This window comes from Bombus fervidus, chromosome 18, assembly GCF_041682495.2.
Source record: "Bombus fervidus isolate BK054 chromosome 18, iyBomFerv1, whole genome shotgun sequence".
Taxonomy (NCBI): domain Eukaryota; kingdom Metazoa; phylum Arthropoda; class Insecta; order Hymenoptera; family Apidae; genus Bombus; species Bombus fervidus.
In genome coordinates, this window is record NC_091534.1 from 8,279,492 (window position 1) to 8,303,207 (window position 23,716).

The 23,716-nt window shown below is 25.7% G+C and overlaps 3 protein-coding genes across 18 annotated transcripts; 1 reads left to right on the plus strand and 2 right to left on the minus strand.

Annotated features, from left to right (window-relative positions):
• Nucleotides 1–340: 340 nt before the first annotated feature.
• On the minus strand, nt 341–12,748 carry Liprin-beta (liprin-beta 1). Of its 11 annotated transcripts, XM_072021084.1 has the most exons (13): nt 9,660–9,837; nt 9,025–9,163; nt 8,592–8,758; nt 6,239–6,363; nt 5,933–6,164; nt 5,265–5,426; nt 4,955–5,086; nt 4,710–4,884; nt 4,019–4,311; nt 3,782–3,958; nt 2,738–3,109; nt 2,086–2,267; nt 341–1,095 (listed from the first exon to the last, which is right to left on the minus strand). In XM_072021084.1, the coding sequence occupies exons 1-12, from the start codon at nt 9,687–9,689 to the stop codon at nt 2,109–2,111; spliced, it is 2,163 nt and encodes a 720-aa protein (XP_071877185.1). In that variant the 5' UTR covers nt 9,690–9,837; the 3' UTR covers nt 341–1,095; nt 2,086–2,108. The 11 variants fall into 11 exon arrangements, with proteins under 11 accessions (XP_071877185.1, XP_071877175.1, XP_071877183.1 ...); XM_072021074.1 differs by lacking the exons at nt 8,592–8,758; nt 9,025–9,163; nt 9,660–9,837 and adding exons at nt 6,921–7,093; nt 7,408–7,605; XM_072021082.1 differs by lacking the exons at nt 5,933–6,164; nt 6,239–6,363; nt 9,660–9,837 and adding an exon at nt 12,279–12,748.
• A 135-nt stretch (nt 12,749–12,883) lies between these two features.
• LOC139996611 (zinc finger protein ztf-16) lies at nt 12,884–16,909 on the minus strand. 3 transcript variants are annotated; one of them, XM_072021089.1, is made up of 8 exons: nt 16,671–16,909; nt 16,349–16,591; nt 15,810–16,042; nt 15,469–15,700; nt 15,111–15,379; nt 14,686–15,021; nt 14,382–14,608; nt 12,884–14,057 (listed from the first exon to the last, which is right to left on the minus strand). In XM_072021089.1, exons 3-8 carry the CDS (start codon nt 15,983–15,985, stop codon nt 13,813–13,815), a joined length of 1,485 nt encoding a protein of 494 aa, XP_071877190.1. In that variant the 5' UTR covers nt 15,986–16,042; nt 16,349–16,591; nt 16,671–16,909; the 3' UTR covers nt 12,884–13,812. The 3 variants fall into 3 exon arrangements, with proteins under 3 accessions (XP_071877190.1, XP_071877189.1, XP_071877188.1); XM_072021088.1 differs by having other exon boundaries at nt 16,349–16,609; nt 16,656–16,909; XM_072021087.1 differs by having other exon boundaries at nt 16,349–16,909.
• A 902-nt stretch (nt 16,910–17,811) lies between these two features.
• Nucleotides 17,812–23,526, plus strand: LOC139996612 (lipase 3). Of its 4 annotated transcripts, none has more exons than XM_072021092.1 (6): nt 17,812–19,237; nt 19,737–19,856; nt 20,290–20,513; nt 20,929–21,175; nt 21,969–22,218; nt 22,401–23,526. In XM_072021092.1, the coding sequence occupies exons 1-6, from the start codon at nt 19,196–19,198 to the stop codon at nt 22,694–22,696; spliced, it is 1,179 nt and encodes a 392-aa protein (XP_071877193.1). In that variant the 5' UTR covers nt 17,812–19,195; the 3' UTR covers nt 22,697–23,526. The 4 variants fall into 4 exon arrangements, with proteins under 4 accessions (XP_071877193.1, XP_071877191.1, XP_071877192.1 ...); XM_072021090.1 differs by having other exon boundaries at nt 17,815–19,237; nt 19,737–19,904; XM_072021091.1 differs by lacking the exon at nt 17,812–19,237 and adding an exon at nt 19,288–19,305 and having other exon boundaries at nt 19,737–19,904.
• The last annotated feature ends 190 nt before the right edge of the window (nt 23,527–23,716 follow it).

Sequence of the window (23,716 nt, forward strand, 5' to 3'; positions counted from 1 at the left end):
ATTATTTATATATATGATAGAGGGTTAGATTAACAATAAAATGATAATTATACAAAATAATTTTATTTACATAAATCGAATTTGGTATATAGATTGTGATTTTCATTTATTTATTTAAATATTGGTACAGTGATATAAACTTTCAATCGATGCAATTTTGTTTAAACATTTAATATCTACGAACATATAGTTAAATAATATAAAATATAAATTTACTCAATTACCTTAAATTATTTAATTTATATCTTAAATGACTTATAATTGAAATTAAATAAATTGTACTTACTTTCAGAATGATATGGAATTAATAATTAATTATCATTAATTGAACTAAGAGCGATTAAATTTTAACTAACTTTTATTATCCAATTTTGAACCTTATAAGATTCTTCATTTAGGGTAGAACAGGGTTTTACTTTATTCGTGTTGATTTAGAAAATAACATAAGATATAGAAGTATTGTTTAGCTAAATAAAATCCAAGAACTTGTTATTCAATAAATTTATGAAATATTACACTTTTATTGTTTACAGTTTAAAAGCTTCAATTAATACATATTATTATACACAATTTTTTAAATTTAAAATGATCAATACTGTAATATTTTCATTACTTGATTTTAGTCAAGAATATAATAAAACAAAAGTAGTAATAAAATTAAGCATAATAAAACTGCAGAGGTATTATAAATAGTATTACAATTTACGTTTTATTCTTCATAAATATGCATACTAATTAATTATTCATATTTTTAAACGGCTAAAACTTGTACTGTAATTTTTATAAAATTTAATGTTCCCATTATGCAAATATTGTTTCCTCTTCATGATATGAAAGTATTTTGTATGATATTGTAAAATTGTACAATAGAAAAGTAAATAAATATATTGAGAACATACTTTTTCTAGAAAAATCATTTCTATTAAGACAATAGTCTATTTAATCTTTTAAACAAGATTTTTGTTATACAAGATTAAATAGTAAGACTTAATCTAAGATGAAACAATGGTCCCTAAAACATTTTTCTTATTTACAGGCGTAATTACTTTTGTCAGATGCAACCAATAACTCTTCTCTGTCTATTATCTCCTGGCTCTGGAAAACATATGGTAGTATTTAATACATTTAAATAATTAAATATTTTATATATTAAATTACATAGTGCAGTATGTGAATAGATGATAAAGTGAAGTGAAATAAATAGATAAGTGATTACAATAATGTACTAACTTACCTCCTTAAGCATTTAATTAATAAATGACTAATTTATTAATAAATAAAGAAATAACAATTATAATAATAATATGTGAAATATATATAAATGCTTGTGAATAAACAAATTATCGTATATTATAATAAAATGTATAATAAAATATGAAATAAAATATGTAATATCTAACAATCTTGTTACAGCATAAAATATGATAAAAATATAGAAAGGTTTATTAGAAAATTAAACATTTTTATTAAAATAATAAGAATATTAATATAAAAGTCATAATTTATTTATTATATATTTTTTCCTAAATATGATATAATATATGCATATGACTATTTTGTATATATTAGTTAGTAAACTGAGATTTTTGGGCGATTATATCCAAAAACATATATAATTAAAAAATTATAATAAAATTCTTTGATGATAAAATGATTATATCTTCGTATTATTTATTAACAACAGAACCAATTCTTTCTTAGTTGTTGACTTTCAAAATTAATTACGAAAAATTAAAATTTTTTAAAATAATAGCTTTTAATAAAATAAATGTTCATCAACTAGATACAATTTTTCAATTAAAACATTTTAAGTACTATCCTAAAATATTTGCAGTTTAAATATTTTAATTGCTATCTTAAAATTTCACTATTTTTATAATTTCAATGATTCTAAATATAAAAATTCAATGATAAAGTTAAGGTTACTATTTTGATATAGTAAGCAATACTAAATAATAGATACCAAGTATAATGTAAAAGAATATTTATATGATACATGAAACCATATATTTAATGAACTATTTGTTAAATATGAAATATATGTTAATAAAAGATTCGTATTAGTATTAGTCGAGTTAAACTTACGAGACTGTGATCTGTGACTATTGTTAGAATGTAGGTGAATTCAAGTTAGGGCTGCCTGGTGTCGAAGTAGGAGTTGATGGAGTACCTGGTGGTGAAGCATCCAAAGGACAGACCAAATTACCATAATCTGCTTCATTCTTGCTTTTTTTGCGTTTTAAAGTAAACTGAGATTTCTTGGGTACCTAAATCAATTTCATTTTAATTTAATTACAACATTTAAATTTAGTACAAGTTTGATTACATATCATTTATTTAAAGAACATAGACTAATTTTATTTATTAACTGTTACTTTAGTCCATTTAGATTTATTGTTACTTTGACTATTCGCTAATATATGTCCATTTCTAGATTCAGTTTTTATTTATTTTCAGACTTGTATTGAATTGTTGTTATTATAATACATATATAATCCTGTCCTTTTTAAATATTTCCTATTAGTTTAAAGATTAATAAAAATTAAAGATAGAGAATTTTATGATTTTGGATAAAACAACGGAATGATGATTTCATTTTAGGTAAGAAAGTACAAAATATTTCAAAGATATTCCTATTTTTGAAAATAAAACGGAGTTCTAAGTAATTTAATCACAAACTACTATGGACCATCCTCTAAGAAATAATTTATCTATGCTGCAAAATAATTAAAGTCACCTTTAAACGAGCAGTAAGCGTAAGTGGAACGAATCCAAGGCTACTCTCAATTTCTCTTTTCCTTTGTACAACTTCTCTTCCAAGAATTTGATTGAAATGTGTAGTTAAATGTCTACGAAGAAGAGTTTTTCCTGGAGAAATACTAAGTAATGTGGCCAGTAATTCTGAAGTAAATCTGCCTTCATACATCATTAAACCTCCATGTACTCCAGATCCTCTCATATTTGGTGCATATTCTGCTAAATCAACTACCCTAAGCCATTCCATTACTCGATGATTTGTCCACAGATGAACATTACCACCCTCTGCTCCATTACCATTTGTAGATCTTCTTTCAAGGTTATCAAATTCAAAATTTAGTTCTCGTAAAATCTATAAAATTAGATATATTTTTACTTCAGTATATCTATAAAATTAGATATATTTTCTTTTTGTTCTTAAATTTGATATCTATCTGTTACGTCCCGCGACCCAACCAGATGCTCTCATGCATCCTTCGGTCGGGATAGCCAGCAACTGTTTAAACATATTTGCTCGGACCCGCAATAATCTGAAGGAACCGTTATAAGATTTAACATTTTTTCTTTACTCTTGAGGCCCTTAATTGTCATAATATATCCTTCAAGTCGAAACGTTCCTTAGGATTATTGCTCATTACAGTAAAATATGGGAATAGCGAGCTTTCCCACGTACGATGTTCGAAGACCACTTCCACCCGCAAGCGACCGTTGGTGGGGGGTAGCCAGCACCCATCACTAGTTTTCCTTATAGACCTCACCATCATCGAACATCATTTGCTACTAACTTTTCGATCAGAAGATACCTTGACTTGCTTACAACTATTCGCTCTAAACACTTCTACATTTCTCGCACGCACCACTCGTAGACACTCAAGTCCCAAAAGTTATTGAAAATAGAAGTTATATTTAAACGTTATATTTAAAAGTTATAAGTTTCTTTGTGTTACTATATCTTAATTTAGATTACTGTAGTTAGTGTAATATTTGCAATGAATTAAGTAAAATTAGGACATTTTAAAAGTACCTGAATTCCCCGTCTAAGACTTGCAGCATGTAACTGTGCAGTAACTCCAAGATTCAAAAGATCTTCAGTGGTGAGTCTGTGTAACATTCTGCCATCAACTTTACCATTTTGAAAAGCTTCTTTATGTTGTGGTAACCCAATATCATCCAGCCATCGCAAAACTGCTGCATTATCCATCTATGATTTCATTAATATTTATGTGTTTGTACAATTCAATCACTAAATTGTAAAAATTACCTTATCTGATCCAAAAAATTCAGCTCCACCACTTTTTTCTGATTCTACCGCATAAAATAATTTCTTCCTATGAAGAACATTTTTAATTTCTAATTCCTTTTCTAATTGTTGCTGCGAGCATTCTAACAATTTTGTTCCAGTAGCACCCCATCGCCTCAATTCACCCGCGTAACATTCTAATCCTAAATTTGCAAGCCAATCTCCAATTTCTTCCATTGAAAGTTCTATCAGAGGTTTCTGAATTGATTCTATTTGAGAATTTGTATCTCCTATGATTGTTTTCTCCTCTTCAGCTAAAATGAGAATAATAAAAAAAATTTAATATCATCAAACTAGACTCACTATTAATGTAATGTTATGCTGTATGTTAACAGTAAATAAATAATTTGGCAAATAAATAATTTGAAAATACAATAAATATCTTAATGTCCAAAACATATAAATGTTTTAAATACATGGTATTGTTACATCATATATGTTAATTACACATGAATTACATTATAGATCAAAACAAATAAAATCAACATTTTCATGCAAAACTCAACATAAAACTCTTTTTAGAAAATTAATTGTGATCAACGCTAATATAATATAAGTTTTAAAGCCACGATTGCCTGTCATATAAAAAGAACAATTATTTTTTTGAAAGAACATTTAAAGATGCATGCTTAAAGGGAGAATCAATCGCAACCTAGAGTAGGCGCAGACAGGCATCTCGCGGAGGCTCCTTTAACGGCGAATGGTACTGTTGTGTGTACTCCAGAAACTAAACTGGGTACCTTACCGAACACTACACCTTTCTTTGAAGAACTCGGTGGCCTAGGAAGACTACTATATTGGCTGGTATGCCTCCCAAATTTTTCTCCCTGCAATAAATTGCTAACAATAATGTATTCTATTTTTATCACAATTTTATATAAATTCTTGTCAACTTACATTTGATACAGGACTTGTACTACGGAGTGCAAGATTTTCATGCTCTAAACTTGCTTGTTTAAGCTTCATTTCTGATAAAGAACTCAAGAGCTCTAATTTCTGTGTTTCCAAAGCACTTCTTGAGAGTACTTCCTTTAAAAATTAAGACTATTGGAATAAAGTAAAAATAAAAATAAAATAGAAACAAAAAGAAAACAAAATATATAAAAGTAGAATAAAATTATAAAGATAATATAAATTATGTTATAAAAGAATAACAGCAATATTAATAGAAATATAATCACTATATAAAATAAAATCACCAAATTACTTTTTGTAATGCTTCTTCCATTCTTCTGAGTGACTCCTTCTTCTCTCTAAGCATATTTTCCAATTCTTGAATTTTATTAGATTGTGCATCTACCTGATCTGACAAAACTGATACTTCCATACGTAATGTCCCACGTTCATTTTCTAATTTTTTTAAGCGTTCCTGTAATATTATTTAATACCATGTATAAGATATAATTTATTAATCATTATCATATTGTCAATCAACACAAAACATATTTTCACAATTAACATACTCTTTTTAACATAATTCGTTTATTAGCATAACAACATTGAATAAAACAAATAATTTAATTTCAAATCATACATATACTATGATATATAGAAAGTAAAAAGAATATAAAAGGAAAAATCTATGAAAAATTTTCCCTGTTTTAAATTATTCAGTATTAAGTATTAATTAAGATATATGAACCTTATCTCATCTCAATCTCATGTATTCATCTCAAGTTCCATAGTGTAAATAAATTAATATAACTTAGTTGAGAATTAAAAGATGTAAATATTTACAATATTAAATGCAACAAGTTCATGATATAATATTCATATCGATTACTCTTCGATTAACTATTTAAATTATACATGTTATTGCACACATTTTAATTATCAAAACTTTTTAATATTCTCTATTAGTAGATATCAATATACCTCAGTTTTTGCCTGACACTCGTTCCATTTTTGTACAGCTTGAAAGTGTTGTAGAGAGCAACAATAAGGAAAGTCTTTTCTTCTTAAAAGAAGATCTGATTGTGATTTAGTTCTTTGTTCATGTACTATTCTATTCCTCAATCGTCGTTTCTTTCCTAATTCTAACGATTGATTGTTTCGATTTCCTTTACACTCTTTATTGCCTTGACAGTTATTGGTTTTTGAACAAATGCTGTTCAACCATGTTAAATAAAATCAGTAATTTAAAATTTGCAAATAGTAATAAAAAAATAAAAACACAAAGACCTCATATTATATACCGCAGAACAGAAAGGTGGAAAAGTCCCAATATGTGTTAAATTTGTGGATGCACAGAGATTTGGTACACTTCCCCTCAGATTAACCATTTTAGCACTACCTAATGGACAACTCTAAGAAAATGATATGATTCTTCTAAACATTTTAGAAGCACACTCTATTTTTTATATTCTTATTATGTATACATAAGAGCTACTTATATATAAATTAGAAAATTATCATTAATATAACATTAACACTTGTAACTATAAAAGTTTCTAGATAAATATTTTGTTTTTATAATCATATACAATTGTAATATATATTATATATGTTATAAACAAATTTATATATTTGTAAATAAACATATATATATTTACTAAAAATATTTATATGTATATATATAGATATTAATAAAATTATATGGTATTCAACCTGGTACGTCATTACAACATATTTCTATTCTTAAAAATTATTTCAAGCTTGAAGAAAATGTAAAACAATCATTATTAATGTATGTAATTTCTCATTTCAATGTTATCTCATTTTATATTTAATAAAATTACAATCTTATATTTCAGAAAGATTAATTTTTCATAAAGTCTTATATACTTTAGATGTTAATAAATGAATTGAAAATCGAGTTATAAATACTTTAATCTTTCTTTTTAAATATTCCCTTATCCATTACCTGGCAAAAACAATTGCCAGATTCATGTATTTGATGCTCAACAAAGCCAATATTTGCAAACTCATCTTCTCCTTGTTCAGAATTTGATGTTCCTGAAGAATCATATTCTTCAGAAGGAGTCCAACTGCTATCCAATTGTTTTGACCTCGACATAATCTTCAATAACTTTGAACCTAGATAAATTTACTTAACTAATCCTTTAAAAAGTTCTATGATTTCTTTCACCAATCTTAATTTTTCTATTCAAATATAATACAATATAGAAATTTTAATAGACTTTTACAGAAAATTTGTTTCATCAAATAAAGTAAAGTGTTGCTAAAGAAATTCTTTTTTAATTATATATGATTTATAAATATAAGAATTTCTTTTTAATGATATCATTTAATCTTAATTTTGCTGTCTTCTTTTAATTATTAATAGGATGTTTTGCAAGCTCTTTCTTTTCTTAATCCGTTATTAATTTTTTAATCTTAAAGTTATTAACTAATTCTTTTCAATCAGGTATTTTTCTTCATCCCTTTTTGTCAATCGTTTTAATGCAAACTAGACTGCACAAAAAAGGTATCAATAAAAAATAATTTTTATGAAACGATCACGACGCGGTTCTGTTCGAAACTAAAATTACCAATCTAAAATTTCTCAAGACGAGAGTAGTCACGTGACGTAGTCTATACATAGATCATTCTTTATTTTTCGAAATGCCTAATACGAAAAAATTTTGTAGTTAACATCATTATTAAAATAATATCGTGCTTAAATTTGTCATATTCGGAAATCTATATTATTCGTGTAGATTTAAATATACATATTTATTTTCAAACAAAATAAAGTGCATGTTCAAATCTAGAAATTTATAAAATATATATATATTAAACTTATATATTTATTAGATATTCAAAAATTTTTACATCTATATAGTGCAATAAATGTAAATAAATAGTTTGCTTTTTAGATACAATCTAATAGAGTATAATTTTCCAATTTAACATGGAACTAGGATGAAAATCATGATCTTCATATTATTTGTAACAAATAGGATTTTATTGATTACACTATTTGTCACAGTTTTTAATTAAAAATTGAATATATATATATATATAATACATATAAGCAAATAGTATTTTGAGATGAGATTACTCCAAATTATAAATATTTAACGTCTTTTGCCATTTTGTACTTCATTTCATGTCTTAATCTGTTTGCAAGTATGTTTGTATGTCAAATAAATCATTTTTCAAAATCTTTTTTAAAAAAATATATGCAATATTGAAAAGTTAAATCTCTATTTATATAAATAAAGTCAAAGTATCATAAACTGTTTCTTATAAAAGCATTGCAGATATCAATTTATCCCTTCTCTTGCATTGTTTACAAATCATTAATTAGGATAATTTTAGGTACAACAAATTTTGTGACAAAATATTCTGATGGTGGAGAAAGAGACCTTAAAAGAGTGCAGAATGCTTAACATAGTATGGGTGATACTACTATTGTTTTAATACTGTTCTAATTGATGTTTTACTTATTCTGTTAGCAATCCCAAAGTGTGCCAAATTATATCTTTTAAATATATTACTCTATATAACAGAATTTATGTTTTAATCTAGTTTTTTAATTTATATCATCTACAAAATAGAATATAATTGAAATAAACATCCAAATGTTTACCCCATCCAATGGTTGCATCCATTGCAATAAAATTTTAGTAGTATCTGTATCTGGAGGTGAAGGAGGACTTGGAGAATTCTTAATTGCTGTCACAAGATTTTTTGTGGCTTCTTTAACAGAATCCTTCCATTCAGCACTACCATCATTGTTACTTTCTGTACATACACCTGTTAATATATGTATATTATAACATTAATGATCATGTGTCAATTAAAATTAATTAATACCAATTATTATTTATATTTTAAATATAATATACTCATATAATATACTATTTTTAAATATGATATATGCTGATAAACCAAAGAAATTATACAATGAAAAATCTTACTATACTTCTAATTTTTAATAACTCCAATAATTTCTAAACTAATTATTATGTTTCCTCATACACTTTAACTGAAATTATTTCAAATTAATAATCATAGTTTACCAGAAATAATGTCATCCATTTGTAATAAAGCAGCTTCCAACATCTTACTAGCTTCACTTGATGTTTTTGTAAGAAAAGTTGATTCTCCTGCTTGTATTGTGTTTCCGTTTCTTTCTTCACTTTTACCCATTGCTAATTTCTGTGAATAAAAAGAATCATATATTAAATGTAATATAAAATAAATAATGAAACACTTGTTATATAATTAAATAATAAAAATGATAAGCATCAAAAAATTTTAAAACTTACTTAAAATAAGTAATGTAACATATATAACCTAAAAACTTCTATTTTAAAATTATTTTTAGATTTAAGACATAGTGTGTTTTTGAAAAGTATTTTATTCAAAGGTTCAAATATATAACTTTATTCACAGATTAATAATAAAAGAAAAAAGAAAGAATAATTGCAAGACAAAAAAAGATAAAGTTAGCTGTCAAATAGGTCTGCGTTTCAAAATGGCGTGTTTACCTAAATCATTTATATATTGAGAAATGAAATAAAATATAATTAACCATCCTTTATTAATTTACATCTTTTTCACATTTTGTGTGAAAAATAGATATATGTCCCTTTTTCAGTAGTTAAATAAAATATACAGTTAAAGTACATTTCTGAAAAAAAAAATAACTTACCTCTCTGTACCATGATTTAAATTCGTGCATATAGTTTGAAATTTCTCTAAATCAATTATTGACTCAAATCATAAAACCAATAAAAAGCAACAGGTGTTAAGAACAACGCCCAATAGTTTACCGCCATAGTAGCATTTTGCTTCTTTTTTCTAGCGTTTTGCCCCCCCCCCCTCCACATATAAAATTAGTAAACTAGTTTTAAATTATATAAATAGTATCACAACTAATATCTAGTAATATCATTCTCAAATTAGATGAAATATTAAAGAAATAAGGATAACTATTTTAATTATATACTGCCATGCGTATTTACAAACTATAGAATAAAAGGCAAATATACATATACATATATACATATATACATATATAACCACAGTAATGAACTTCGTAAACTGAAAAGTACAGAAATTTGATGATATTACAAACACTAGTTTTTAAATTTATCTTAGAATTTTCCATTATTTATGTCTTCTTTTTTCGATTAATGAATTTATGAGAGTAAGTCATTTTTTCTTAAGAATAGCATATTAAAAATACGCCTACTTATACATATAAAGAAATTAATTAATTAATGAAAAGTGGAATTGATCAATTTAATATCTGAGAAACTCTTATATATAGATATATATATATAACATATACAATAATGATATATTTCAATTGTACCCATTACACCATAGTTATAGTAACATCAACAATTTTAGATTTTTGCCTATCATATTCTTAAATATGTTGCTATACCTATAAATTTGTAAGAATGAATTTCTATTGTATATTTGCATTTTTCTTAAAATTGAAAGTTAACAAGGGTAATATTGACAACTCTATAATGTTTTAAATATTTTTATGCAATATTCATCATATTTTTGCAAGGCTAGAGGAAATACCTTCCCTTTTGAATACAATTTTAATATTATATACTTTTCCTAAACACGACCACAGTGTCCATTTTCAGTTAAATCTATTTTGCTTACTTTATGTCTAAATATTCTATGTACAATGTTAGGTAACATATTTTGAATTTATAATATGCAACATCTTAAATTATTTATATGAAAGCCACCTTTATTCTCAATTATTGTTTTTTTGTCTTGTTATTTGAAATAAGAATTGTTTTAAATAATAATATAATATTAAATATATAATATTTTTGCTACAAATCAAATTAACTTTTGTACAAAATAAACGTAAAGTAAATCAGTTTGGGCATGTAAATACTACAGACTATTTAAATCATAATTAAAAATTGTACCTATCCAATTGTACTTATCTAATTACATCTATATGTACTTTAAGAATTTCTAAAAATTTTTCTAGATTATTACAAAGACATCAATATTTTTACATTTGTGGAAATAGAACATAAATCAATTAAAATTATTATGGTAATATTAGATTTAATTAAATTTAGTTTAACTAATTAATTAATTATTGAAATGAAGATGAACAGTCACAAGATAAAATAAAATGGAAATATATATTCATATGTAGCTTCTTCGTATGTGTTGATATTATATACTAATTTTTAAATCTCAACAGCTTCTCACATTAATATAACAAGAAAATAAAAAATAGCTCACAGCAAATTTTAAGATGCAAATTAAAATATTACTTGAAATATAGTGAAACGCATATCAAACATGAAAGATTTATATATATTCTTATCTTACTATTTTGTCAGATATCTTAATATTTCAATAATTTATAATAACACAATAACAATTAACTTTGATACATTGAATTAAAAAATGATAGTTCTCTTTAAAAAATTCCACTGAAAGAAATATTATTTTCTGTAGACACACAATTTAGACCGTTAAGAAATCAATTAGTTTTAAACAGGATGATAAAAGTCTATATATAACGGGTATATATAAAAAGATCTAATTAATACTGCCCCTTTCTTATAATTTATGGAGCATTAATTCATTAATATTTTCAAAATAAATTTAATTCTAAAACACTAAGATCGAGAATAATTTATTACATAATTGAATATGTACTTCTTTCTTTTTTTTTTCTTAATTACATTTTCACGAATATAGTTATTATTAAAAATATTATTTGCTCACAGGCTCTTTTGCTTTCTTTATTTTTAAAGACAAAATAATTTAATAAGAAATATTTTCTGTATTTCATTTTTGTACGATCGAGCAAGAATATGATGAACACGCAGTCCATTATAAAAAGATATTTAAGAAATTTTTATATTGACGATGCTAATTTAAAATTCTTTTTCTTAAGAAAAGTTATGTAATATTTATTTAAGATATTAAATATAATAATCATTTATATATTCATTAATGTTTACTTTTAGGGCTAAAAAATATTGTTTTGTATCGAAAAAACACATCATGTAACACATAATACATCATGATCAATGTAAAATATCTTATAATAGAAATATTTTACTTTTTTTATGAATTTAGATAATTTAACATTTTGTTAACAAAAATAATTAATTGGAAAAGCTTCATTATTTCAAAAATATAACAATAAGACTTTAATATATAGTAGAAAAATACGAAAAATAAATTTTGAAATAAAGAAGCATCGTCAAGCTTAAGGCATATTTAAAACTTAATATATTGGAATGCAAAGTAACAATAAATAACTTACGTATCGATAAATAATACAATAATGACAATAATAATAATAACATAATCATGGTAATAACATAGTAATAGTAGTAATTATATTAAATATTACGCAATTTACGGAACGATCTTTAAATAACTACAACCATTGATAACAGTAATCGTGCGTATTGCGCTTAATGTACTTGTTTAATATAGAATATGTACAGAGTACCCAATTTAATTACACATTCTATTATAATTTGTTACTTTTATTTTCTGAAACTAACTATAATATTTCAGTATAAATTTTTAATAATTGTGATTCGAAATTTTTGTATATTACATAACATAGTATAATAACATAAATTTATGCACATAAATTGAATATTCTGTATTAAACGTACATACATACACACGTACACAAAACACTTATTAAGGTCTCGAAATCATATTTCGCAACTATTAATGAAATAAACTTTTTTGTACTTATTTATATTGAAATAAATATTTAATTTTCATTTAACCATAATTAGATACTGATCTTATTTTAATTCAGTTTGCAATTAACTTCTAACTTTATATACTTTTGTGTAAAATTTAACTTTAACAACTACATAATGATTTTTATTCTGATATTCATATCAATTTCTGAAATATGATATCTTGACTTTCTTATTTGCATACCTTTTTTATACTTTAATACTTTTCTGTACAAATATTTTTATATAAAATATTTCTTATGCTGACACAATATTTTAGTTGTCATATCCTTTTCCTATTTATATATCTGTATTTATATATAACACACGGCTCGGTTCTTTTTTCATACCATAATAATAAATTGACAACTGAAATTTAGTTTGTAATTAATTTTCCTTAATTATTCGTGATTCTTTTCTACATACAAATAACCAAAGTAACAACATTCTGTAATGATCATAAAATCCTTTCTATAATAAAACTAAGTAAAATTATGTATAAGGACACATTACATAAATATAAAATTAATAAAATTTAACAAATAATTTTACAAAAAAAAAAAAAAAAAACCAAACAGAAAACAGTGCGTAAAAAGAATTTGAATAAAAAAAAAGGGCACATTTTGGTAATATAGTCACTGTTTTTTTCTATCTAAATATACATAATTATGTTTAAAACTATCAATAGAGCTTCTGGAATACGTTTTAGTAAAGCTCCATGGACGGATCATTCGTACCATCACAAATTAGCACGTTTCGGACGAATGTGAGCGTTGGCAAAAGTATTTTGATGAAGGCACGACTTTTTCCAGATTGCAAAATTATTTTTCGAACCTCGTTTACTTGATTTCTAGTTAATCAATATATATAGATATATAGATATTGATTACCTGCATATATAGATATTAAAATAAATAAAAATATTAAGTTGGAACATTATAATACGTATGGTTTATAGCATAAAACAATTCTTTTCAACTCAAGATTATGATTCTGTTCATATAAATTATAGCAAAGTAATTTATATTATATAATAACTATTTAAATAAACGAGGTTCTAAAAGCTCTTAAAAGAATATTATTCTTTCAATAAAATTATTGATGACTTTTGCTTAATAAATGCGAATTGAATTGATATAAGTTGCAACATTGTTCTCCACAAATATTGCATTTCCAAGGATTGCTTTCACTATGACAACCTTTATGAAGAAAATATAATGTTTGATCAGGAAAAGTAATCCTACAATGAGCGCATTGAAGTCCACTACTTCGTTGATCGGGCCTTGTCGAACTAGGAGGTTCTCCTCTTGAATGGGGATTTGAATTTGAACTATTATTACCTATTACAAAATCAATTTATCTGTTAAATTATATTTAGATCAATTATATGAAAATAGTTACTTTAAATAATATATAACATATGCAATAATCGTATATATTAATTAAATCGAGTACCAGGAAAACAAAGATAGTTTATTTATGATTGTCATATTCCCGATTAATCTTTATATATTTTAAAATATAAAATAGTAAAAATGTTAGAGAACATAGTTAAGATAAATATTTTCATAACAAAACATAAATAAATGTAATTCATATTTAAGAACCATAAGTTATATTAAGGTATTAATAATATAAATAACTTATTAAGATAATAAGGTTACCATTATTATTATTGTTGTTATTGTTATTATTTCCTGAGCCAGATGAAAGTTTACGTCGTAAGTCGTCTCGAAGAAGGGATTTTAATGGAGAGACCTTTATCAAAGATGGTAATGGAAGATTGCTGGATGTTGCTCCATTTTCTTCCGCTCCATTACTGTTTGGTTCTTGCTTAATAGGAATTAATGAAATAGAAGGTGTAATTGCCTCTTCACTTCCACCAAGATTCCTTAATTAAAAAATTAGTTTAAAATAAATTTAAAATAACATAAAAATGAAAATCAATTTGTAAAATCTTTTCTATACCTGTGAATGCCACTACTGTTAATTGGTAACTGATGGTGACTACTACTTGGAGCATTACTATTACTGTCTGCACTTTGAGGACTATTTGGGCTATCTCCATTTAAAGGAGCAGGACTCGGATTTCGTTGATTTGTAGTTTGTTCTGGATAAGGAATTGATATTTCTATGTGAGGTGTTAGAAAGTGCATTGGCGGTGTTGCATTATCTGCGGAACGATTCCCAGTACTGTCTCCACTATCGGAAAGAGGAGCAGAAGGCATAGCTTCACCTGGAGCACAGCTATTCATCAATGAACTTGAACTGTTTGGTCCTGGATTATCTAGATCGATTCCATGTCTAAAACAGAAATAAATAAATAAGCACTTAACAGCAAAATAACGTTATTATAAAACGATATAATGTTATTAAAATAATTAAACACCAACCTATTAAAAAAATGCAACCTGAGACACTTCATAGTTGCTGCACGATAATTGCACAAAGGACAAGACTTGACCATATCATGTTGGCCGACATGTTCATTTTGAAAATGAGCTCTCATAGCAATTTGTCTTTGAAAACCTCGGTTGCAAATTGGACAATGATAAGGCAGAGTCTTAGAGTGTGTTGTAAAATGTTCTGCCAAGTGATCCTTCCGAAAAAATCTTTTTTGGCATACACGACATTCATATGGTTTCACACCAGTGTGTCTCATCTATAAATAGTACTCATTTTTTCTTACATTAAAATCGCTTAGCTTTCGAATCTTAGTAATTTTAAAACATGAGCAAATTTATTTTATACCTTATGCCGTCTCATGTTAGCTCCATTGGAAAACTGCATATTGCAAACATCACATTCAAACATTTTCCTATGAGAACGAATTCCAGGATGCGTTTCTTCTCCATCTCCATCATTTTCAGTAGCTTCTATATTCTCTGTGCTCTCTCCTGGCTCAGCACTAGCCAAACATTGATCCTGATGAGCGCAGAATGCTGTCTTATTTATAGTTTCATAGTTCTCACACCTTTCACACCTGTCCACACGTTATGGATCCTTTGATACGCTATTTAACACCTTGATTATCTAAACGTTTATTGGAATTTTTTTAAATACAAAGAATTAATTACATGAAGATGACAGACCTAAAAGCTGGTACAGCACCATCACCACTATCATAATTAGTATTTAAGGCAGCTTCATTATCTGGATCCAAATTCTCCTCATCTCTCGGATTTGATGATTCTCCAACATCGGCGTGCGAACAGGAATGAGAATCTACCTCGTTTTCCCCGCCACCAGCATCAACCCCATCTGACATGATACTGAACCCTCCAGAAACTATATTGTTGAACCTGCACCATTCGTCGTTGATTACCTACAATATTGAACAAATATAATTCAATTTATCCTTTTTTTCAATAATACGAATTTACATATCTTAAATTTTCAATGCTTTATACATAAATTTACACAATATACACGTAACATTAGAAATTTTTACGAAGACACATGCAGTATTCAGTTTCGTTACAATTTAATTCAATAACATAATGTTCATACAAATAATACGCTACTACTAATAAACAATGGAACAATGAATAACAAATGAAATAATAGAAAAGAAAAAACATACAATAAATACAAATAATCCAAATATATTCTCGAAAATTTCGATGTTTACCTGTCAGTTTCGATCGAGGATTCGAGGATAACGAGACGATTGGTCAATCCTGAGAGTAAGAGAGAGAGAGAAAGAAAGGGGAAAAGAGGGGGTGGGGGTACTAGGACATGAAGTGAGAGAGATTCCGGCAAAGCGCAATGCCAGAGTACACTGCACTTTGTCCCAGTTTCGGGGGAATCCGTCACTGGTGACGTAGTTTTCCGCCGATCTGGCTGGCCTCGTCACCGTATGGTCAACATCGTTCTACGAGAAAGAGGGAGTCTGAAGTTTTTACTTAGTTTTCTTGCTCAAATTATACACAACCAACCATCTCCACTATAACCTCGTTTTAATTTGTCCTTTGTTCAAAAATGTACAACACTTATATGAGCCACTGCACACTACTCTCTTACTGCCTTCTTCTGAATGATCGATTAATCGAAATAATCGATTCGACGATATTCGACTTCATAGTAATTTTCGATCCATCAAATCGGTTATCTGTCGATTTTTTTCTATGATTAGCCGCAAATGTAATATTACTCGAGAAATGAGTAAATGAACTAATCAAGGACTAATCTACGTAACGTTTAATTAAGAAACATATACATTGCGTAAGTAATGTTATACGCAAGCGGTTGTTTATACACTATTACTTTATTATATACATTTTTTCGGAAAAAATGTAAATAAGAATGTACTTCAATATCGAATCATATGTATGAGAGCAGATGATATATGTTATATACGAATAATAACTTTCTAAATAATTCATTTTTTGGAAGAGGAAGAGAGAGAGAGAGAGAGAGGGAGAGAGAGAGGAAGAAGATTTAAGTCTTAAAATTTAATATGCCTTTTAATATGTGATTATATCAATGATATATTATTAATACTCAATGTTAAATTCAGTATTATTCGAAATAATGTATGTATTTTCATTTTGAGTTGAATTGCATTCTAGACCAGGAAAAATTTTTGGCTGATATTTATATTTTCTGATAGGTAGTTTCTAGTAATTGAAGAGTAGAATCCAAAAATACCAGTTTTTAAATTTCGAAAACCTTCCAAATTTAACCTAAACCTTAACTTTTTCTTAACCTGATCTAAACCTCTCTTCACTTACAAACCCGACACTATTATTAATTGTTTTGTGAACGTACCTATCTGTATTAAGTTCAATATAACTCGTGAAACAAAAGTAATATTCGAACAGGAAGTTTTTAAAATTCAAAATTAATATTTTTTAAAATATATAGATTAGTTAAAAATTTGTAATGTCTCAAAACAAACTTTAGTTTCATTTTGTGCATTTATGTTTTCAAACTATGCACTTATTTATTAAAAATAATAAAAAAAAATTGAAGAATTATGAGAATAAAGTATAATATAATGATAAATATGACAGCAGTGTACATATTTTAAAGAAATGATTAATTTTTTTAATTAGGTATATATGATGTATGTATATATGTTTATGTGACATATAGAAGGAATGTAAAATATATGTAAAATTTTGGAAAATTAATATATTAACTGATATTGTATAAATAATATGTTAAAATACAAAAACAAACAATAACAAAAGTTATAAGCTAAGTGATTTCATAAAGCAAAGTAGAAAAAGCTAATAGGCATAAAGCAAAAAGAATCTTAATCATTAATATCATCACGATATTCATATTTACTATTATTTCCATAAAAATAAAAATAATTTTTAATTAATTTATATTTCAGTATCAGAAACCTTTTCATTAAATACTTATAATATATGAATTAGTACAAAATTAATCAAAAGATACGTAGCTAACTATATATAACAGCTACAAAAAATATTCTTGCTTTTTCCAATGAAGCATCTTTTTATCAAGTTGTACAATTTATTTTCATTGTATCAAATTTTTGCAGTCCTATGAAAAAATTATTGAATGATACAAAATTTAACATATTTGGTTTCAATTAATAAGTGTGTAAATAATATAATGAATAAAATGGTGTGTAAATATTCTTTATAGCCACTTGTACCTCATTAAAATAATTCTGTTCTGAACTTATAGTTCAGTTTATGTATTGTGATTATAGATTATATTATCCTATAAATACTATTAATAACAATCTTATTAGAAGTTGAAATAATGTTTTCAGTAAACAAGTAACTGTACTATTATGACTTTATGATTTTAAAGGTCAGTATAATTACATAACTTTAACATCGATTATCATGTTGTTAGTCAATAAATTGAAGAATCCTAATTACAATTCTGTTTAAAAAGATAATATAGCAGAGAGGAAATTTCCTTTCTGAATTAATGCATTAAATATTCGACCTTGTTCATGAGGTAGTTTTATTAGTAACAATAAAAAAATTAGTTAAGTTAAAGAAACAATATGGAGCTTTCCTACGTACTAATGATATCTTTATCATCTTTAAAAAAAACATTAACTCTAATATTTCTTAAGATTTGACAATATGATAAAATTTTATTAAATTGGTACGCATGCGCATAAATCGTTCCTGCTGTTTAATGTATGTAATGGACAACGAAACACATGGGTCTGCGATCTATGGCATAGAACGACAGTGTAACACGGTGTGTCATAGTGAACGTGTTGATGTTGGTGCAAGTTTGTTATAGCTATAGCTCGAAAACTTAAACCGCGCAAATCATTTCGATATTTCTCGATCTTTCGACGTTTATACAAGACCGTGTTCAAAATCTCACAAAACTTGAATTTCTCGTTTAATCAGTGCTTGGGAAAAGTCGTAAATAGAGAAAAATAATAAGAAGAAAAAGGAATAATTCTTGGTGAAAGTTAGGTACGTAATTTCTCTGTTAAGAAATCCAGTCTCTTTTATCAGCTGTTCATACAATGGGCGCAGCAGCCAATCAAGATGAGGTTCATATGACAACAGTAAGTTCATTTCCCTTTTTTATATAACTTTTTCTTCGTAGTTATGATTGTTATGAATATGAATAATGGTATTAGTATTAGTATTAATTTTAGTTTTGGTTTTAGTATTAGTATTAGTATTTATTGCACCATTCGTGCATCATTCAATGTTTTCGAATATGACACACAGTTAGCAATAACATATTACAACATATTAGTACGTATTAGTACATGCAAGTTTTTAAAGTGTTATTGAATTATTATTAATTCAGTATAATATTTTGCATATTTATTTTGTATATGAAATGTATGATATCTTTTTGAAGTAATAATTATAATAATATTTTCATTATACCAGAAAGAAATACTTATATTATTTTTGTTTTCATATCAGTTATTATTTAATATTAACATAACTTAATATTTTATCATCACATATTACATTATTCTTATATGATTACTATATAACTGTTATATATGATTAAAAATAACAAAATAACAATAAAAAAATGTTTTTCAGCCAGAACTTATTAATGTCCATGGTTATAAATCAGAAACACATCATATTTGGACAGAAGATGGATATTGTCTAGATGTGCATAGAGTTTTATCAAAATCTCATCAAGATTCTGATTGCAATGTAAGTGGGAGTAATGAGCAAAATTTAAGTAATAAAAATACAATAGAGGTAAGTTACAAATATAAAAGTTATCACAAAGTTATTAATTATCATAAAGAAATTGGTCCATTCAGAAATTAAAAATTTAACTCTTTCCCTACTGAAAGCCATTATGTGATAGATTTCTTGTGTTTAATTATTTTATTTAAACAAATGTATGTGAAAATACTGTATTGTCTGATAAATATCAATGGTATTTCAGTATTTATCAATTTATATTACTTTGTGTTAGTCTTATGTAATATAATACGATTTAAGTATAATATTTGATATAAATATCTTTTTTAATTTTTCAGCCATGCTGTAGTGAAAGAGTTAAAAATTATTCAAACTATATTAAATTATGATAACATAAGATTTATGTCAACATTACAAATAAATGTCTGATATTTAGTATGGAAGCCATGGAGTCAAGGCAAAAGAACCAATACCAGTTCTCATTCATCATGGACTTCTATCAAGTTCGGCTGATTGGGTATTATTGGGTCCAGAAAAGGCTTTAGCATATCTTTTATGTGACAATAATTATGATGTCTGGTTAGTAAATGCAAGAGGCAATGCATATTCTAGGAAACATAAAAAATATACAACCAAAGACAAAGAATTTTGGGACTTTAGGTAATTTTATGTAAAAAATTATTAAATAGAATAGAATAAATAATAATTTTAGGTAAAAATAAGTATAAAATAGATTAATCAACAGGATCATGCTTGCTTAGTATTTGCATTTGTATCTTGATTAGTGATGCATTGTATTCCCTATTTGTGTAATTGGTTTCATAGAGTGAATTGTGTTATGCAGTAAAATATAGCTAAAGCTAGATCTTGGATCAGTGATGAGTCATTTGACTACTGATCAATCTACTTTACACACAATGTCAAATGAATTGGAAGAGAAAAACAGGCTAATTTCTGTGATTCTACCTTCCTGTATGGTATTTATGATGAAGTTCCAAATCTGCATACACTAAGCAGGCATCATTGTATATATGAAAAATTAATTATGTAATAAATAATTTCACTATTCTTTTAGCTGGCATGAAATTGGGTATTATGATTTACCAGCAACAATAGACTACATTTTGGAGCATACTGGATATGCAGAACTTTATTATGTGGGTTATAGTCAAGGTACAACTGCATTTTATGTAATGGCCAGTGAAAAATCTGAATACAATCGAAAAATTAAAGGAATGATCAGTTTAGCACCAATAGCATTTCTCGCAAATCATAGAAGTCCTTTACTTAAGTGTGTTGTCCATTTTTATGGATTAATGGAGGTATGTTTCTTAGTATACATGAAATAACTTGTTAGTGTAGCCAGAGGTGGTTAAATTACAAGTGTTATGTACCAAATATCAAAAAGATTTTTTACAGAAAGTACAATATACAAAGTGTATTGAAAATCATGATACAAGCCAAAAAGGAATAATTGTTAATATTTTATTTTGAGAGTTTATTTTTGAGAAAATTGAATTTGGAATTTTTATATCACTTATAATTAACTAATACCTGAATATGAGTGAATTAGCATGGGGTTAATTGTACAAGTGAAAATAAGTTAGAAATGTAGAATTTCCCATTTGTATATTAAATATATAACTGTAATTATAACTGTAAATATGATATGCAAAAATATTACACAGTAAAGCTTTTCATGGATAGATAAACAATAAAACCTTTTAGAGTACTTCCTTTTTCTTATTTCAATTAATAAGATATGCTGTTTTCTTCCAATAAATTATAATTTGAATAATATTCAAATATTCGTAGAAACAAAAGAATTAAATTAATTTTAATAAATGATAGTTATGTTTAGCAGTTGTCATAAATTCATTAAACAAGAGATATAATAAATGATTCAAGAATTGATATTATTTATACATGCATAATTTATATTAAAAGATTTGATTCTTATTAAAAACGAATTTGGTATTAAGAATGCATATGTTAAAAATTTTTTAATGTAACAGCACTGGTATTATACTGATATATCATGTACTTATACGTGTAGATCCACCTCTGGTCAATAGATCTGCTATTTATGATTGACATTTAGCAAGTATGTTTCAGTGGGGATCCTCATATTGCAATCTACATCAGTGGTTCCCCCGCAATAGGTTACAAGCTCAAGCCTTGGGTACAATAATTCGAAATGCTCCAGTTGGTCTCACTAATGGTTTCTGTGTATGCTGGTTTTCACTAATTGCTGGATTCGGTAGTGATCAACTAGACAAGTCTATGCTACCATTAATTCTCGGACATTTTCCAGCTGGTGCTTCTGCGAAACAAATTATTCATTATAGTCAAAATATACTATCAGGTAATTATTTAATAATTAATTTAATAATATTTAGTGCTTTCATTTACTTCGATTATATTAATTATCTATTGATATAAATTAATACATTTTTATCATAAAGATTTTATACAAAAATTTCTTATACAAATTCACATAATTATTGTTCCACATTATTATTGAATACTATTATTTTCTTTTAACAGGATCATTTCGCAAGTTTGATTATGGAGCAACAGAAAATCTGAAAACTTATGGGTCAACACAACCACCAATATATGATCTTGAGAAAGTAAAAACACCAATTGTAATATTTTATAGTAAAAATGATTTTCTCAATGATCCTGCAGATATAAAAAGGCTTACTGATAGATTGCCAAATGTTATAGAGACAAAAGAGATTGAATATTCAAAATTCAATCATATTGATTATTTATGGGGTAGAGATGCCAGGGTGATTCTCTATAATACTGTTTTAACAGTTTTAAAAAAATTTAGATAAAATTAAGCTCTTAGTGAGCTTATTGTTTATTACCTTGTATATAATATTAACACTATACATGTTGTATATACCATATTACATAAGGATATACAACAGATGTATTTCAAGAAAACAAATATTTTTTATTATTATTTAATATCTTCTTTGGGTTTTAATTCTTTATACATATAATTTATTAATCCATGTCATATAAAACAGTATGTAAAATAATCTTTTTTTTTTAATTTTTTTATTATGTTTACAGATAAAATTGTAAGAATATAAAAAAGATTGTTTTAATTCAATATAATCTCTATATAAATATATGTATTGTTATATTATTTTAAAAAATATAAAATATTTATTTTACAAATGCAAATGAATTGAAAAAAAATAAAATTTACAAACATCACAAAGTAAGGACTTCCCTTATTACTTTAGTGTGAAGTATTTGTATATTATTAAATGTTATAAAAATATTTTTATGAATAATCTAAGCACAATTTTTATTTAAATGAATTTTATAGAAATGTAATAAATTATATAAATTGTTCTACACTCTAGACAATCATACATCATATCAATGTAATTATAATTGTAAATAAGTTTTAAAGAACTTTAACTTGACAAATTTAGTTAAAATAAATTCAATATGAAAAACTTGTAACAAATTCTAATGTACAACGATTTCTGTTTATATCTTGAATAAGTAAATAACAAGATAATGTTTAAAACTATATATTTGTATGTATAATATTAATAGCATAATTTTCTTAACAAAATTGTAGAACATTTTTTATTGCTATTAATCTCATGTAATATGTAATTACATTCTGTAGAAACTGTAAAAATTTCTTAATTTATTAATATCCACGCTCCTTTACAGATATTTTATCTATATAAAATTAATTCTACTAATTTGTTTTATTTGTGTTTAATATTTTGTATATATTAACAGAGAAAATATTAATTTTATATCGTTAGTTCTATAAGAGGCCACATCATTTAATAATGGCGGTAATGTCGGGACACAATCGAAGT